At 43.0% G+C, this 19,904-nt stretch overlaps 1 protein-coding gene across 5 annotated transcripts in view; it reads right to left on the reverse strand.

Annotated features, from left to right (window-relative positions):
• Nucleotides 1–9,379, reverse strand: part of TOM1L1 (target of myb1 like 1 membrane trafficking protein) — a 52,576-nt gene extending 43,197 nt beyond the window's left edge. For 2 of the 5 annotated variants that reach the window (XR_008629185.1, XM_055131033.1), the window contains exons 1-3: nucleotides 9,191–9,379; nucleotides 6,881–6,965; nucleotides 4,676–4,754 (exon numbers count right to left, since the gene is read on the reverse strand). Coding sequence is in view for 2 of the 5 variants with exons in the window: in XM_055131033.1 (XP_054987008.1) it covers nucleotides 4,676–4,754; nucleotides 6,881–6,965; nucleotides 9,191–9,248 (222 nt within the window). In the remaining 3 variants the exon portion in view is untranslated. Of the gene's footprint in view, nucleotides 1–4,675; nucleotides 4,755–6,880; nucleotides 6,966–8,920; nucleotides 9,163–9,190 lie in introns of those variants that run through there. The other 3 variants (XR_008629183.1, XR_008629184.1, XM_055131032.1) reach the window with 3 other exon arrangements.
• Between the last annotated feature and the right edge of the window lie 10,525 nt (nucleotides 9,380–19,904).

The following is a 19,904-nucleotide window of genomic DNA, read 5'->3' on the forward strand; positions in this document are numbered from 1 at the left end:
TCTTTATTCCCCTTAATTTTCTCCTTCTGGCTTGGTAATCAGCCCTGTAAACTAAGACCAAGGGTTTGTCATTGCTGGATACTGTTTATTCCCTTTGTTCTGGCTACTTTCTAGTCCACAGATGAGTGAGATCATCCAGAATTTGTCCTTCCTCCTGTTCCATTCATGGCTCAACGAACTTCGTGGAGATGTATCTAGTTTAATGCAACTTGTTTAGAAAGAGCTGAAAGCTGAACAATGTCATTTTGCTTAATACCCAGTTTTTCTTTCGAGTCTTTGGTTTTTCAGCCATACCCACCCAGAAGGTGACCTGCATAAAATCAGTTTCAATATGAAACAGTGAAATGTTAACATGAGCATCTTCTTTGTTTCCCACTGGAATCTAGAATGTCAGGACGAATTACTTCTCTATCACTTCTTTCATTATGTTCCCAGTATCTCTTTCACGGTCCACCCCACTGAAAAAACAATAAAACTTACCGTGGCAAGTTGGAGAGATTAAATACATTGTCTTTACACATTCTGAAACTGAGCTTTGGTGCAATTACCATATTCAGATAACCTAAGCATGATCTGACAGAATAGGAACTCTAGCAGCAAATAGATTAAAAAAAAAAAAACCAAAAAAACTAAAGGGTGTGAAAGTTTTAGGTTTTACCAATCACCTATTTGGCTAGCAATTTTCCTATCTTTAAACAAGTCTTAGGACATTCCATCTGCAAATGGGTATACTATCCTTTGGAGACGTTTAAAGTTTCAATGAAATACATATACAAACAGCCCGGCACTCAGTACAACCTTTCTAATTGGTAAATCTCATAATCATCGTGTTTCCATAGAGGAATTCCTATCAGGAGAGAATGTGCTGGTTTGCTAAGACAAGCATTCTTTTCAGGAAGCTAAAAAAAACTCTTGGTATGTTGAGAAGTATGAAGTAACTGTAGTGTGTTCAGTCTCACTTGGATATGATGTAGAAAAGAAATAGAAGCAATTTCCCACTGGGGCGGAGTACGGGCAAAGTATGCACATACTCCAGTTTCCTCCCATATCCCAGAGATGTGCAACTCTGGGCTCTTGGCATGTCACAGCTGGTCTAGTGTACGTGCATGTGAGACATCCTGTCGAGAGGAAGGTTCTGCTTTGTCGCCTGAGCTGCTGGGATGAGGTTCTGCCCATTCTCTACCCTGCACGAGCATGCTGAACACTGAATGACCATGAGTTATTCAATATTAGAAATATTGGGGGGGTCTTTTTGTTTTGGGGGCCACACCCAGCAGTGCTCAGGTATTACTCTGTGCTATGAGATGACCTTTAGTGGTACTCAGGGGACCATCTGGACTGCCAGGGATCAGCTTGGCCTACTGGCTACCTCTCGCACCCCTGAGGTCTTTACTTAGAAGCCAGATGATGCGACAAGGAATATGCCATAGGAACTTGTCTACATCAATCAGCTCCCCACCACCCCCTCCTTGGAAACCAGATTTTCTTATGTCATTTTGCTGAAACTCAGTTTCTGAGTATCTGCCTATGAGATGATGTGAGAACTGACTGCAGTTCTACTTCTCACTGCCAATTTCTAAATCGGGCTCAGAAAACCACACTTTGGGACCATCGGGAGCCAAAGACCGCACCAAGGTATGATGAGCTCATCCTAGGAAACAGGATATTTTACAACCAGGTCCCGGGAACATTTGACACTTGGCAAATCCCTACAGCTCTCCATCTCAGCAGCATCCACAAGAGCAGATTCCTAGAAACCTGTTTATCAACTTTCCGGACAAGAGTAGTATCTTGCTGAGACACAGCCCCACGAACTCATTCAAGACTAAGCTTGCTGCAGAGAGCCTGGTAATAAAACGCAATGCACGGCTTCTTGACAAAACCGTTCCAGTGAACGACGACAGTAGGAAATCACAGTCTGGTCAAACCCTACCAAAGACCGAATCCAAGCTAACAAGTCCAGGGAGAACCCCAAATGACAGATAATACAAATCATGCTCTCATCGCTTTAAAGTAGTTAAGAAAGAAATGCCAAGAACAGGGACTCATTTTATTTAAAGACTCTAACCTGCAAAGATAATTGTCTTTGACAGACATTCGAATATGCTTTCTGGAGTCAATTTCCCTTATCAAGCATGGTTTGAGTTCATATTAAAGCCATTCTGACACTTTAAATACACAACTGCAGTGAGGCAAGGAGACTCGGTCATTAACTATCAGGCAGGGGAAAGCTGTAAGGAGGCCATCAAGAGTTAAAGCCCTATTTTATTTTACTTTACTTTTATTTGCCTCCTAGGCAAGGCTCAGGAGGCCGCAGGGGGCCACTCCTGATGATAACTGGCCAATCACGCCAGATGGTTTGATGGTCCTGCCTAGTCGTGCTGTGGGCCACCCCCACAGCTACTCCCGGGGTTCAATGGGGACATATGGTACCGGGGCTAAACTCAGAATGTGAGCTCTGTAAGCAATCCTCCTGGCACGGACCTATTTCGCTTTCTAAGGTGGGTATTTTCCTATCCACAAACTGTGACTCTTCTCTTTATTTTGGCACAGGTTTTAGGTCATCTTGCTCTGCCAAAGTAGAAGAATGCACAAGTACCAGAGGTGGAACAGGTAATGGGAACAGGCAGACGGCTGATAGTTAGGCTTGAGAGATCTAACTACCCGCAGGGAAGTAAGAAAGTGAATCAAGACGAGATCGAGAAGGGACAGCACTCTCGAATACCCCAGGCTCCTCAGGAGACAGTAGTGACTCATCATCCCATGAAACATACAGGGATGGTGGGTCTGGAAAAGCATCAACCACAGAAAACACCAAGAAGGCTAGGAGTATTGGAGAAGGAGGAAAATCCAACACACAGAGCAAAACACCAAGAAGAGTGTTTGGAGAGGCTGAATTGTAGGAGAACTAAGTTCCTCTTCTGTCCTTCACTAATTCTCCTAACTCAATAGTCCTGAGATACCCCAGACCCACTTCATTCCACAAAACTCCATCTTTCACCTCAACTCAACAGCATTTTCTGTTAGCTCTTGAGTCTTTATGGGTACCAGGAGAGTAGGATAGAGAATGGGAGATATGCTATCATTCAGCCGATAGTTAATCACCTCATCCATGGGCCCTGCAAGCGTATGAAGTTGAAGATTCAAACAAAATACGGTAGCTAGTCATTTCCAGAAGCCTGAAATACCAAGTGGTTTGGGCTCAAATCTTGCCTATGTTACTTAAATCTTGTATGGGGGTGCGGAGGGAGGAGCACTTAACTAATTCAGGTCCAGTTCTGCCTCTACAAAATAGAGTTAATAATGTAACCCACTTCACAGGGTTGTTGAAGGCATCAATCAGGCCCCAGGCAAAGGTTTATTTCCATCATTGATCCCCTGTTCTGCTATGTCTATCGATTTGCTTGACTTCTCTCTCAGAGTTCCCACCGTGAAGTCCTAAAGAGGCTTCTAAGTAAAGGACAGAGAAAAGCTGTGTTTTTGTTCTGTTTTGCTTTGTTTTTAAATAAAGGTGAAGAAAGTCCTCTAAAAATACACATGCAGATCCTAAATGGAAGAATTTCATCAGAGATGTCACAAAACCATTCAGGTCATTTCTTTTCACTCCCCGCCTCTTCAAATACAGTAACTTCTCTCCCCCAGGAAATCAGGGAGCTGGGCTCACATCTGCACATCTGCCCTCCGGTGAACTCTGCAAAAGCCTTTAAGCAGGATACTGGCTATCAGGATCTTGCCATAGCCATGACCATGCGGTGGGGGCTGAGCTGGGCAGAAGGAAGCAAAGACATGCAAAAGAAAGTAGAAACCAAACACTCTCAGGACACAGGCAGGATGTGCAAATCACTGAAGTAAAAAGGGCAACTCACCAAGGTGACTGGAGAAGTCATATGGCCAAGGATTGGGGGGAAATGGGAACAGGTGACATAAGTGTCCACACCCAAGTCACAGACAAGACGGCACACAGGACAACTGCTTACATCAAAGAACATTCTCCAAAATATACCAAGTAAGAAAACCTGGCTAAGATGTCAGAAGCTACTAACCCCTCAGAATTCCACAAGGGTATTCAACGGAAGTAGTGAGCCAACAAGAAAGTATTTTTTCAACATTTCCATTCTCCCAAGGGTAAAGAACACAAACTTCTTGACCAATTCAGTAACCCTATGTTTTTAACCACTAGTTAAAATTCCATTCTCTGACCTGGAAAATTAGTATTTTAATTTTATTTTTTCCATAAAATACAATTTCCATAAAATAAATACTATTGCAATCAAGAAAACTCTCAAAGTTTCCAAGTCTCAATGAATTTTTAGTCATTAATGAAACTTTTGGTTAAACTATTAACGATAGCACAGCCTTTAGGGCATTGTCTTGCACGTGACCGACCCGGGTTTGATTCCTCCATCCCTCTTGGAGAGCCTAGCAAGCTACTGAGAGTATCCCACCCACATGGCAGAGCCTGACAAGCTCCCCGTGGCATATTTGACATACCAAAAACATTAACAAATCTCACAATGGAGAGGTTATTGGTCCTGCTTCAGCAAATAGATAAGCAACGGGATGACAGTGATACAATGATACAGTGATTCTCAGAATATATATACACACTCAGAACTAAAAATGTGACTATAGTTCAGAAAATCCTGGGTTTCAGTTATAGCAGTAAAGTACTTACTGACAAGGTAAGTTGAATTTCTTTATGATTGTAGTTTTTGGAAATCCTTTTCTTCAAAGCTTTTACTGCATCTTTTGGCCTAGAGCAACAAATAAAGGCATGATCAGTTTAAGCAGAGCTGAACACAATCTCTGAAAAACAGGATGTATTAAGAAAAAGGTACAGGCAAAAGAGAAAACCAAGGTCCTTGTTCTGCTGAGTGACCTGAGTAGATCGTTTCTCACACATATTTTATCTTATCTAAGTGGTAGATAAATAATACCATGAAGTACCTTGAAAGAATCAAATATTTATATAACTTCATGAGTATTACTTGAAGGAGGAAATGTACAGGGCTGGAGCGACAATACAGCTTGGTAAGGTGCCTGCCTTGCATGCAGCCAACCTGTTTTCAATCCCTGGCATCCCAAATGGCTCCCTGAGCCCTCCAGGAGTGATTCCTAAGTGCAGAGCCAGGGGTACTCTCGAGCACTGCTAGGTGTGACCCAAAACAAAACAAAACGAAACCAGGAGGGAATGTGCTCACATTCACCTCCCTCTACCACCACAACAGATTACAGGCAATGTACTTTCCAAAACTGGTGACAGCTACCCATTTTGATTAAAGCAATTTCCCGAACACCCTATGAACAAGGAGATGTCAGAGGAATTAGACTAGGTCAGCTTCTGATATGCTACAATCTTTTGTGACAAAGGTAGCACTAAGCCAAGTCAAAATTTACACTAGAGAAGGTCAACAAGAGGTACAAACTTCCAGTTACTTATCCTAAGAAAAATTTTGCATATAACAGGCAGTGGATGGTAACTTATTACGGATATCATTTCCCAACACATATGGGCCAAGAGTTAAAAAGATAATACCACCAAGTACCACCAACTGAAAAGACATGAATACCTTTTACATATTACCTTCCAAATATTAGAATGCACAAGTAGAATGCTTATTAGATGATAAGAATTTTGATTACCTTGTTAGTAGCACGCTAAAATATAATTCTAGAAATAAATTATTTAAAGCCTTGATTAATACTACATCTTGGTTAAAACTCAATTTAAATCGACTAATGCTACATCTTGGTTTAAATATTTAAAAATATATACACTACTATATTTAAATTATTAATGCTATATATTTTAATATACTAAAATTATATTTTAAAAGGTTCATATATTACATATAAATTTATATTATATAATATTAATGTGTAAATATATACAATTTTTATATTTTATAGAGAGAGCATAATTCAAGAATATGTTATTTAAACTACTGATTATACATCATGGTTTAAAATCTTGGTTTAAACTGGAAATTTTGGTGAGAACAAAAATATTGTTTTAAAAAAAATTATGTTGAGCGTTATTTCTTGTATAAGCAAAGAAGAAGGTACTATTAATGAAGAAGAGTCACAGAGGAAAATAAATATGAAAAAGGAAAAACACTACAAAACTGAAAATACTAACCAGAAGGACTTCTATTTCCTATACTACCCAGAAATATGTTTTCTTCATCACATAGAGTAAATCTATTGCACTGTCCTATCATTTATTAGTCAATATGCACAAGAAATGAACAGCATTATATTTCTTAAAATAATTCAATTCAGATTAGATTTACAAAACAGTGGTCTCAATGAATTCTTTCAAAAACTTTTACTATCCAAGTTTTTAAGTACAACATAAGACACAGCATAAACAGGACAAGTTGCAGGTGAAAGAAAAATATGGTCCTGTGACAGGGAGAGGGAAAAAAAGACTGCTCGCTAACTTCCTGGTCAATACTGATAATTGTCCAGAAACAGATCATTATCAGGAATTTAGGTTTTTCAAAATATCTTTCTGTGACATAAACGTAAAACATTAGCAACTGGAGGTAGAGGGGTCTTAAAGAAAACAGTCTCTCAAAAAAAACATTCAAAGGATTTGGAGCTTACAGAGAATAATTTGAAACACTGAAGAAAAAGAAAGAAAAGAAAAAAAGGAAAGGATTTCCAGATATTCCACATAGCCAGTATTTCAATCTGAAATAATCTAAAATTTAAACTTGACACCTTCAAATGGCAATGGGCACTGAGTAAGGTGATAAAAAACAAAAATTCTCAACAAGAAAACCAGAGATAATGTGGGAGCAATATTTGGTAGCTTTTATTCTTCTTATCAGAGGCAAATGTATGACAACCTCCCCACCCTCACTGTGGTACTCACCCGTCACCGGTAGTATTAATTATGTCACAGATGTGCATGAACTGGCCCCAGTCTTCAGTCTGAACTCCAGCAAATGTAGCCTTTTCTGCAAAGAGAGAGCTGTCTGAGACAATAGAATTAAAAACAAAAACAAAACAAAACAAAATAACCCTGGTCTTCCTGAGATAATTTGTCTAGGTTTCACTAGCAGAGTACTATTAAGTTTATAGGGCAAAGGGAGTTTTTCTTCTCGGAGTAACACCCAGTAATTCAGAAATCAATCAGAACCCACACTGAGAATGCTGCTATTGCAAGAGTAATGAGTGACCCATTAATAAAAGCCTCAGGCACAGTGCCTGGCTGCAGGGCCAGGCTGGCTAAATCTCTGTTTGCCTGCCAGTTTTTCAGAACAGGGAAGACACCACCTACAAGGTGAAACACACAAGGTCCAGTATTTTATCTTACGTGATTTCACTTAACCCGCTGTGAGAGAGGAATGAAGGAAATTGCCCAAAGCTAATAGCGGGTACCAGGTACAACTAACATTCATCTCTAAGTTGTCTGATGATCCCAATTCTTTAACTTATTTACTCTCCCGGGGCCCTGAGAAAAAGATCACAGTTAATTGAAATTTTACCTTCAAGAGAACAAGAATACCCGAAGCACCTGCCACTCTCCTTAAGAATAAGCACTCAGCCAGACTGAGTTAGACATATGTCTTATAAGAGCGCTTTTGCCATGAAAACATGTGGTCTTAGGGGGAATTAAGAGAACAGAATTTAAAAAGACAGTGCAGAGAGGAAAGTAAGGATGGGGCTGGGAGAACCCCAAAGCTTAGCCTGCTTCCCAACCCCTAGGAATTTGAATCTGGCATGCCAATGAACAAAGCTGACCAACCTCTATTGGTTTGGCACATAATTACTTCCTCCCTCCTAGCTGCCTAGGAAACTTCTATTCACCCTTCAAAAACCATGGCAGAGAGTCAGGAAGGCAGCTCAAAGGGAGCAGGCGGCCCCCAGGTCGGCTTCCCAGCAGCACGTGATCCCAGGAGCACCACAGGCTGTTGGCCCAAAACCAACAAGGGCACTGCGCGTCAATGTCTTACTTTCTACAAGTTTTGGGCGCTTGACATTTTCCAGGTATTGCAAAGGCATTGAACTCTTATTACAAAATTGTGTCTTCTTCCCTAAGCTTTTCCTGAAAGTTGCCATCACCTTTGCCTTGCCAGTAGTACCTGCAGACGAGTGAAGTGTTTATAGAGAGTTTACCTACAAAGATGCGATCTGAATCCACTTCAGCTCCGGGCTCATTTGAAAAAAAGACCGATATAGACAAAGCTATCAGTAGTTGACAAAGTTTTTCCTCCTCTGGCTTAGCTAAATCTGACCATCTTAATTCTCACGGTTCAGGCTAAGTAAGGGATGTCTTCCCGGTCACACAGACAGCGAACTGAGCTGCAGCCAAAAGTCTCCAAATCTGAGTCTCCTGACTATAATTACCAGGTTCTCACGATTTCCTCACCCCACTAAATTCCCCACAGATAATATCAGGCATCCCCTAGCATCATTATGCCCTCCTGCCACACCCAGTTCCCAAGGGAAGGAAACTGAGAGGGGGAGACAAAGAAAAAAAAGAAAAAACCGGAGCTGAGCTTGGTCGCACGGTGCAGCCAAGGCGATCTGCATGCACGACCAGTCCCCAGGCGAGCGAGATGCGTGGGGCTGGCACCTGCAAGGCTCGCTGTGGACTGCAAGAAGCCTCCAGAGCAACCCCCAGCTCCCCCTCCCCCGCCGTTCCTGCACTCCAGAACCTTACACAAGCCCCATTCTCTTTGTTTACGAGAGAAAAAAAGTAACAGGTTGCAAGGGCTCGGCGCCAGAGCGAACTGGTCTGGCGAGAGACCAGCCTCTCCCGGCAGTCACACCACTCACCCTCCCAGCCCTTATCTTCTCTCGGTAAAACGGACCCAGAGCCCTCGAGTGCACGAGCCTGAGCGGCAGCCTTCATCTCTCTTGGGAGACGCCGCGGCACCCCCCTCCACCGCGCCCTCTGCACGGTCACCTGTTGGGATCCCGTTGGGATCCCGTCCCCAAGGGGCAGTCGTGGCGAGGCCCGTTGCGCGCAGGGGCGAATCTAGAGAGCGGCGGCCACGCAAGGAAAGTCCCAGCTGAAAGGCGCGGGGTGGAGGTGCTGGGAAAGCTGCTGGAGGAGCGGCAGGTTTTCCTGCAACTTGCATCCAACTCCGTCCCCCCGCGCCCCCGGGGAACGGAGTCCAGCGCGGCGCTGAGTCCCACCCCGGGCCGCGCACAGCCCGCCCGGGCGCCTCCTTACCGATGAGGTGGCCCACGGAGGTGGCGTACGGGTCCCGGTGGCTCTTCCCAAACGCCATCGCGGCGCCGGCGAGCCGGGGCCCAGGAAGTGTGCCCGCAGCGCGCACGGCTCGGGGCTCCACCCGCCGCCTCGGTGGCCCTTGGCTCCTCCTCTCCGGCCGAGCGCTCCGGGGCGCGGGCGGAGGCGGCGCGTTCCTACCCCCGCGCGGCGCGGGCTCGGCTGGGGAGAACCAGGGCGGGGACTCCCCGCGCACCTGCCGCCGCCGCCGCCCCCGCGCGCCGCCGCCCGCGCCTTCCCCGGAGCGCCCTGGCGCGCTTCTCGGGTGCCCCCGCTGCTCCGCGCCGGCTCGGGGCTGCCCTTTCTGGGGGTTAAAAAAAAAAAAAAAAAAAAGGAAATGTGGGATCTAAAACACACGCATCTCGGGTTCATCGGGAGACTGAAAGGACGTCAAATTAATTCTTAAGGCAATGTTTGCACCCCCCTCCCCTCCCCACCAATATTCAATCCCGGAATGATTGCGCTCGAGATCCCCCAGATCGGGAGGAGGACGGGCGACAGGGCCCCCTTCGGGCTGCAGGGGGTGGGAAAGGCGCGGTTTGACTTCGGGTTTTAGGGGCCCCGCAGCAGCTGGCGTCCTTGGGCTCGCCCCCATTTCCCAAGAGACACCCCTCCAACCCCCACCCCCCCCCCCCGCCCCCTTCTCCTCTCCACCTCCCGCCTCGACGCTGCCAGGCAAACACACGGTCCCGGTCCTCCTCTCCAGGGAACTGTGTTTTTCTGCGAAACTGAGGACAAGGGCCTTCCGCGGTCTTGGCGGGGAGGACATGTGGCCTTAGGGCCGCTTTGGAATGTAAATCTGAGCTGGAACAGACCAACCTCTTTCCAAGTGCCCTTTCAGAAGCGGAATTTATTTCCTTTCTCTGTGCATTCAATTAACATCTGATTAAGGAGCCTAAACTGTCGCCAGCCACGCCGGGAGCCTGCGGGGGCGCGGAGTCTCTAGGTGACTCTGATTAGCCTTCAGAGGGCCCTTAGGAGCCGCGGGATCTTGCTTGCACCGTCAGCTTGGATTCCAACAGAGCTCAAGTCCCGGTGGTGGCCCTGGGAATGATAATGAGAGATAGGAGCGAGCCCCCTTCTTTAATTTGTATCCTAGGTCTTAGGTGTTTTTAAGTATAAGTCAAAGCTTATTACAGCCTGTGCCAAGGGATTAGCGTCCGCCCTCCGCATTATTTCTCTGTGTTCTTGACCTAGGATAACCAATAGGCGGAAATGTAAAATTCTAGGATAAAACATTTTTGTTGTGATGGCATTTCCCTTTAACCAAGTCTTCACCCGCCTACCCAAGCCTGAGCGACTAATATCAGATTGGGCCATTCATCAATATCCTTAGTCATCATTACACCCTAGACTGACATAGTGAAACTTCTTTTGAAAACTTCCTTTGTGACATCACCAACCTGATTGCTGTCTCATGGTGTCTACTGAATAATCACACAACCTTAAAGAGAAAGTCCATTTTAGTTTAGGCTGTTGAAGGTGTCAGTAACTTCCCATCAGGGATCGGGGGCTTCGAAAGAATCAACTGTTCAGAGAGATTAGGGTTGGGGACCAGGGGACCACATCTTGCAGTGTTCAGGGCTTACTACTGACTGGTGCTGCTGTGGGTACCATAGGTGGTGCTGGGGATAGAATCCCTGTCAGTCAGGTGGAAGGCAATGCCGTGCCCACTGTTATCATCATCATCATCATCATCATCATCATCATCATTCCATTGATCCTCGAATTTCTCGAGTGATCTCAGTAACGTCTCCATTCATCCTAGCCCTGAGATTTAGCAGCCTCTCTTTACTCGTCTTTTCCAATGGTGCCACATTAGAGGCTCTTTCAGGGTCAGGGGAATGAGACCCATCATTGTTAGTGGTTTTGGCGTATGAATATGCCATGGGGGGTTTGCAAGGCTCTCCCATGGGGCAGGAAAGTCTCAGTAGCTTGCCATTTTTAAACTAGGCTATAAGATGTCTTCCAGGAGCTTGGTTTTGTCTCTGAATGTTGGCCATTGGTGACGTGGCGCCAGGAGGCAGTCCCTGGGTGTGACCGCCTAGCTACTGGAAAATGGGAAATCTGGGCGGAAGAGGCCCAGTCCCTATCCAAGCAGGCTTGGAGGTCTCAGCCCCACATCCCACACACCTGGGTTCATCTGCCTGTTATGTAATTAGCATGGTTGAATTTTTCAATTATTTAGAAATCAAGTTGTTGAAAGGCATCCAGCAAGGTCCCCGGGCTCTAGGTACCTACCAGTGGGACAATAGCCTGGATGAGAAAACCAGCCAAAAGTAGTGTCAAAGCCATAGTTTACTCTTGTTCCCTAGATCTCTGGTGACCATCATACAGAATAACCCAAACTTTCAAGAGGGTTTGCCAGCATATCATTTGAGAAAATAATTTCAATTACTCAGATGACACGAGAAATCTGCCTTATTTAAGGAAACAGACAGAAGACTGGAGAAATAATACAGTGGGCAAGGCATTTGTCTTGCCCTCGTCCAATGTGGGTTCGATCCCTGGCACCCTGTATGGTCTCCTGAGTCCTCCAGGAGGGATCCCTGAGTATAGCCAGGGGTGCTATGCTCAAAAACAAAAAAACAAAGAAAACAAGCAGAATTGGAGCTATTCAGCACAAGATTCAAGCACATTTATTCCTTGCCACTGACCATGTTTTGATTCCTGGCGCCTCATATGGGGCCATCTGAGCACCACCACGAGTGACCCCTGAGCACTTACATGTGGCCACAGAAACAAAACCAAAAAAAAAAAAATTAAGCGAACATAAAGTGCCATCAGTGCATTGAAGGCTATTGCCACCCCCAGAAATTGTTCCAACACCTCCCTTGTGGTGGTACCACCCACCTGACATCTGTAGGAGTTAAGCATGTTCCATTATTTCTTAGAAACAGCCAAGGGTAGAAGCCTGCCCACTCACTGTAGTATAGGTTTTTGCCCCAGGACAGGTTTCTTTTTTTTTTTCTTTTTTGGTCACATCCAGCAATGCACTGGGGTTACTCCTGGCTCATGCACCCAGGAATTACTCCTGGCGGTGCTCAGAAGACCATATGAGATGCTGGGAATTGAACTCAGGTTGGCCGCGTACAAGGCAAATGCCCTACCCACTGTGCTATCGCTCCAGTCCCCCCCACCGCCAGACAGATTTCTTAACATACCTCTGCTGCTATTTATGTGAGAGAATGTTTTCATTTTTATTTTTCTGAGTTTAAGAATTAAAGCACAGAGAACAGGAGAAATGGTATCAGGAAGCTCCCTCAGATGTTACGACTAGGCAAGCAAAACCCAGTTAACGATAATTACCTCATTAATGCTCAGCTATGCAAGATAAACGTTTCTGTCTTCCATGTGCCCTGAAAGGGGCTACGGTTGAAACCTTGAGTTTCCTTGCTTGGGTATTTTCTGCAAGATCCCTCTTCTCCTGGCTGAAATAATTTCAGTCAAGCTTAACATGGCCTGGGAGCAGAATAGAATAGAATTCACAGCAGGAGGAAAGTCTAAGAAGGGACAAAATCCCAGAAAGAAATAATTGTATTCTGGGAGTAAAACTTCAGAGTACTAGGAACAAAACCTCACCACAGTTTCAATTTCAAGAACATGTACTGAGGATTTATTTGAGTATTAGCTGAAAGCAAAGAAAATAACTTTATTTTAAAGGTTAATTTAATTAGTGCCTGGAACAGGATATATAATGTCGCCATAGTCCTGGAGACAGGTAGCGTTTGACTCATTTTTACAAACAGGTAATGTGAGGTTAAGAAAGATAAAGGTTAGACCAGAAAGATGACTCAAAGGGTTGGAGCACATGCTTAATAAGTAGGAAACTGGGCTTAATCCCTGGCCCACATGTTCTTCTGAGCACAGCTGGAAGTGACTCCACCTTCCAAGCAGTGAATCAGGGGGCCGATGTTCAGAAGTAGATTGAACCTAAGGAATCAATGGTTTCATAAAACTCCCACCCTCAAAATCCAGCACTGCGCATATGAACCACAGAGCAAAGATAAAACTAATAAGTGGCTTGACTACCGCATGGATCATAGCTAATTCTAAAGCATATTTACCATAGTTGAATCTGCTATTTGAATTTTTAGAGATCACTTAAGATCGGGATAAGGACAGTAATGTACTTTGATAGCACAAAGAATCAAAAATGCTAATATCTTCTGGATTAGAACTATGTGCTGGGTATATTCTAAAATACATTATATGCATGACTTATTTAATCCCATATAGCTCTAATTAGGCCAGTGCCAATACTTATTTTATAAATTGTTTCATGGCAAATCATTTCTCACATAATCTTCTTACAAGTGGTCTGCCTGATTCCTTAAGTTGTGACTGTAACCTCTAAGGCTTTACTGCTCCTCAAGGGAAAACCCCTGAATGATATGTGGCAGCTTAGACTAGTTCACACTTTTTACTAAGTGGGTTCTGGGAATGGTGCCTGGAGAATTAAAAACTAGATGTGTCAAGTGCATGTGTATGAATAATGAACTTACCTCCTCATTAGTATTTAATACAGTTGATTCTTCTCATTTGAATATGTTCTTACCACTAATAATTTTTAGATGGTCAGGTCAGGACATGATTTTAGAAATCATGTTTTCTCTCTCCCTCTTATCTTATAGATGAGAAAAGGGGACCAAGAAAGAAAATTACATGCCCGAGGCTTTGTAACTCTAAGCTAGAAATTAAGCAGTTTGATCCTGGCACTTTCCACTGTAGGGCATCTCCTTATTTTAATATTTAGAGGTACTCTGCAACCATCCCATAATATTTTCTTTTTCTCTCTCTTCGTCTTTCTCTTTTGCCATGGATACAGTTCAAATACCACATACTCTTTCCCCTCCTCCTCAAGGATTGTTCTATATCAATGGACTGTTGATTGAATTCAAAGATCCCTGAGGCCAACTCACAGAAAGAATGACGGGAGCTCACATATTTATAGCCCTCAGTGCCACCATTAGACAAAGTGCCCCAGTATTTTCAATGCACATCATAATAATCTCATCACTGAAATTCATTATTGTCATTTTACCAAATTAGAAGATGAATTTGGGTTTTGTTTGACTCCAAAAGCTCAGCTCTTTTCCATGTTGTCATCCAACAACACCCACAGTGTGGTCACTCCTCTTAGGGGTCTCGGCTTCATCTAACCCATTGTTCATTCTCCACCCAGGCCAAGAAAACGTGTGTTGATTGACTTAAAAACATTTACCCTTCCCCTAATAATGAACTTTAAACCACACAGAAGCTGTTCGGGACCGGATCTCAACGAAACACCATAGTTGTGAGGATCATAGGGGAAGCTACTAAAAAGCATTTGTGATTTGTCATCACAAAGGTTTGTTATGAAGCCTACAAACAAATCTTACCTGGAAAATAAGCCTAAGGAATCAATGGTTTCATAAACTGGACTAGTGTTCCTCAATCTTCTTCTGAACGTTGTCCCCCTTTCAACCTCGTTTCCTTCCTGTGCCCCTCTCTTATCTATTGGGCCCCCGGTCGCATGTCCACCCAGTCCTATGTATTAGCCCCGAGTCTCATAATCTCTCCTTATTTATGCAATTTTTGCCTGCAGCCCCTTGGAATATTTCGGAGGCCCTCTGGGGGTTCATATGTTCCCTACCTCCATTGCCCAATGCTGATCTAAACCAACTGGCTCTTTATGGGTTTGATACTTCACCAGTTCACATTTAATTGATTTTTAAAATTTAATTCTTGTTTTTCTTTTGGACATCTAGTTCAGATTGCATTTCAGATTATCTGGCTTCAAATCCCTACCTCAAGTGATAAAACTTCATAGGGTTGTCTTGAAAAAGAATAAGATAATGTATATATTGCACTTAAAAAAATAAGGCTTAGTAGAGAGTATCCCGCCCGCACAGCAGAGCCTGGCAAGCTACCTGTGGTGTATTCGGTATGCCAAAAACAGTAATAACAAGTCTCACAATGGAGATGTTACTGGTGCCTGCTCGAGCAAATCGATGAACAACGGGATGACAGTATACAGTGCTATGTAGTAAGAATCAGTAAATATTATGTTTTTCCTGTTGCCTAGCACATGGCCTGAAATGTCTCGCATCAGAAAATAGCCTTTGAGGCTTAGCCTGATCTTCCTGAACACCTCAATTTCAATATGTAGGTGGCAACTATTTGAGGAAAGAAGGTTCTATTGGCATCTACTAGCATTATACTAATGTGATACCGACAGGTAACTCAACACATTTAGTTTCTATTAGTGTTATGAATACTGTGGGATCTGTTGATCAATTTATTCTAGAAAGATCGTGTGGGAACGGGGCTCTGAAAACTGTGAGACTCCGATATTGAATGTTGGGCTGGAGAGACAAGAACAGTCTCTGTCAGGTTTGTTCTGCAGGGGAGCCTTAAGGGTAGAGAGTGGCAGGGATGGGGGACACCCAGGAAAACAGATGTTTAATTTGGATGTCAAACGTGGTTCAAATCCCAGCAGGATCAGTCAACCATGGTGATCTTTGACAGACAAATCATTTATTCTTTGTTTCCTTATCTTTAATGATGTAGCTCATTCCATTCCCTATTTCTCTAAAAGTGTGTCTTAAGAGTAAAGGAACATGCGGACATGTTTTGGCAAATGCCTTCAGCTCTGGCTGCTGATTATAAAGCCTAAAGTAGACGACTCCCTACCACATCATCTTTGGCTCACACCCTTTGTAACATTGATTATGATCTGAAATTAGCTGTGGTAATTATTTGCTCGTTTCCTCCTTGAAAGAGTTGACATTAGTGCCCTAGATACCCCTTTAGATGAGACCCGCCCTACCAATAGTTTATCTTAGGCCCAGACTTATCGCAAAAATGCATATTGATGCTCTCACAGTCATGCCTTTCGCTTGACCTTCCACACACCTGAGTCCAACTTTCGGCCCTTCTAAAGGGCATTGCCTCACCAATGCGCAGGCCTCCTGATTCACCTTCTTCCCGTCTCCCAACCCCAACCCTCCCCATATCACTTATCATTTTATCACTGCTTGCTTCTGGAACACAGTTTCTCTTTTCTCTTTTGTGACCAGACAGTGCTTACTCTCCTGAACTTGGCTGTCTCGACAGTGTGGATCTATAGCCTTCTCTCTGCCCCAGCCTCTCTTACCCTATTACTCTGTTTTATTGTTCTCCTTGCACTTACTCAATGTGAAATCGCTTCATTTCCTGTTTCCTTATTTATAATTGTCTCCCCCTCTTCTGATTCTGAGAGAGCAGAGAACGGTCTGTTTTATTATTGCTGCATTAGTCAGGCACTGCAGCCCAACAAGAATGTTCCATAGTTCATTAAACCTATAACTCTTCTCGTAAAATACCTTCTTATTTTGGGGGCCTATTAAAAGATAACAAGTTTTCAATTAAACTATGACACATTGCTTCCCGATCAATACTTAAGACTTTATTTTACCTGTATTCAAATTGCTTTGAGACTTATTATACTTAGGTAATTTTTGCAGAGATGACTCCTATTAGCACAGGAGAGGGGAGTGAATGCAAACTAATGAACAAATGAATCGTTCCACAAAATCCAATTCTGTGTCTCTCCTTGATTCAGAGACATCAGAGCTTGCTTGTATTTCTTCCACGGGCTGTCATCAAGAATCACGGGTGACCCAGCACTTCTTGGACTGCTCCTCTATTGTCTTTCAATATTTTCTCCTAACTGTTGATGTCCATTTTGCAAATTTTGATGTAAATTGATCTTACCAGAAAATGCAAGTGTAGGGCTTTTCAGCCACTGAGCAGATTCGTTTTCCTTTCCAAATAGCCTTTCGACAAATTGGGAACCAAAATTCTAAGGGATGCTGCTGTCTCCTCAGACACCAGCAATAAAAAAGGAGATCACACCTGCCCCTCACTCCCAACTATATTCATGTCTCTGTCTGGAGACTGATTATGAATCACCACAGTTGTAAAGTGCATCAGAAATGTAATACATATATACGTGTTACATATGTATATAAAAGACTAAAATGATCAAAATTCCCTAGCAAATTCCTCTCTAGATATAGCCTCAATAAGTTAATATATGAATGAAACCAGTGTTAGCTGCTATTTAGGGCAAGTGAAGCATGAAATAAATTACCTTGAATGAAATACTCTGGATTGAAGGACTATTTCAACTGCCTTAAAATTCTGGAACCAGTCATGAATACTTGAAGATGATTATAATTCAGTGTTGAGCCATTTTTAAATTGTGAGTTTTTTTAAGTTATAAATTTACTTATTTAGCTAAGTTTAGAAGTTAAACTTCATCTTCTCTTAAAATGCTATGTGGATTACTCAGATCTTCAGTAGGAAATTCTGTTTCTTGTGTGTGGAGAAATAGAAAGCATTGCATGGTGGTGATATTTTTTTTAACCATAAGAGGGCAGTCTTGCTTAACTTATCATATTCTCCCAAAGGCCTAGCTGAGCAGTTACAGTCTGGTAAAAAGGACTTTGTAAGCTGGGTAGAAGGGCCCTAGGAACCCAGTTTTCCAGTCTAGCTTCACCAAAGGGAATCACATTGCTACTGCTCACTCATGTTTTCCTTCCCAGGGTCTTATATGGACAGTGAAGTCTGGTATTCTTTAACAGGACGTGAAGAATCGATGGAAGATGGTTGTTTAGAACAATGTTCATGCATTAGGAATTGGATGATTGCAAGGTGGCATAGTTAAAACAAAACAAAACAAACAAAAAATCCCAGGTCTGAGATTTGAACTCCTTGGTGGCAATCTGGAGTTGTGTGAACTTTGACATTTAGATAGAGAAATACCCAGAGAGGCTACGCTTTGAAGAAAGGTGATGAGGTTGGGGATGTGGCAAAGGATGTGGCAAAGGATGTGGGCCAGTGATCCACTAGGAGATAACCACGCAGATAAGCGAGGAGAAAGTTCTTCTCCTTCAGATCCTTCTCAGATCACTTATTTCTTCCTTCTTCACTCATCATATATTCTTAATTTTAAAATAACAAATAAATGGATTTCTAAACTAGTGAAACTCTTAAGTAAATGAAGGTGGCATTTCATCTAAGTGGTGAGTTAGTGTCATAAGAATGTAGAATGGGGGTTAACTTGGCGTAGAGAATTGGGCTCAGGTGTGAGTAGCAGGTTCGCGGAGCAGAGGGCTAGAGCCAGGTCTGTTACTGTTAGTTTGGGCACAAGTAACACAATGAACAAGAGGGAAAAGATAACCCTGGTAAGCCCAGACCTCACCTCTCTGTACCTGTCTCATTCATACAATGAAACTTTACTTGTGGTGCCTTTCTTTTTCTATAGAATGGATAGTTGTTACTCACAGATGGTCAATGTCCTTTATGGGAAAGGTCCTTTTAGGCCAACTTTGCTACCCTAGCTCTGAATGGCACCTCACTTTCAGGTTCTTAGTCTCAAACCTGATGGGACTCTCATATTTGAGTGAGGGAGAGTAGGAGTGCAAACTTTTGGTGTTGAAGTCCTACAAGCACAAATAATTTGGGGGAATTGTGTGACCTACGAGACACACACACACACACACACACACACACACATACACACACACACACCCCTTACCTTTTTGTTTTGACTGTGCTCAGCTAATCCTGTCTGTGCTCAGGAATCACTCCTGGGGGTTCTCAGGGCACCATAGGAAAGATCTTTAATCCTTGAACTATCTGTTTATTCCAAAAACTTTATTTTTTCAACAACATCCAAATTTAGCCTAGCTGGTTAAACTCCTGGCTCCTGTGGGCTTTCCATTCTTATTTTCTACATGTCACTTCACAGCAGATTTGCCTTTGCTAGCAGTAACTTATATGAATATCTAACAACTCCAGAGAGCACGCCTCCCATTCTCCGCCTGGAGTTGGGGATCTGAGTGGGACATCAAATATTCACCAATAAATATTGGTGATGTCAGGAGATTTCTTTGTGAATCATTCATTTTATACTTTTTTCTCTTGTCTTTGAATGGATTGAGTGAGTCCAAGTAAACTTCTTTTGAAAATGCACAGACATTTTCTCCGGGGGTTTTCAATGAGGAAAAAGTAGGCTTGTGTATACCCTTCCGGCCCTTCAGGGCTGCTCAGTGAGGCATTAGGACTCCATCTGGTAAAAATTGTTAAATGGCAAGTCTAGCTTATTCTAGTCGCTTCTATTGAGGATCTTCAGGAAAACCTTTTCATATTTCTCACCTTAGTACAGTGAAGGATCCTGGGCTGCCTGGGAACAAGTTAAAAGGAAGGTTATGACATTAATCAATATGCTTTCATGTCCATTTATCCCCGGCCACAGATGTCCTTCACGTGGCTCTTAACAGTCCCTGGAATTTAATTCAACCATTGTCATATCTGACAGTGTTTTATGGTCCCTTTCTCCTCTGCCAATCTTAAAATAACTTCAATTTTGGAGAAAATTTTTGTTCTTTTCTTCCACAACATGGGAAAGTAAATGCAACTTTGCATCTATTCTGGATGGAAAGATATTTTATTTCTAAAGGGATGAATTCTTGGATGTTCTAATATTTCACGGTTATGCTGAAAAATATTTCTCTTTTTTTCTTTTAAAAAATCCTTCTTAAAAAATTTTTTTAGCCAATTGGCAAAAAGTTCATACAACACAGTATCTTGGTTTTAGAAATATTTTGATAGATCCCAGAGTTCTTTA

Source organism: Sorex araneus, chromosome 3 (genome assembly GCF_027595985.1).
Source record: "Sorex araneus isolate mSorAra2 chromosome 3, mSorAra2.pri, whole genome shotgun sequence".
Lineage (NCBI taxonomy): Eukaryota > Metazoa > Chordata > Mammalia > Eulipotyphla > Soricidae > Sorex > Sorex araneus.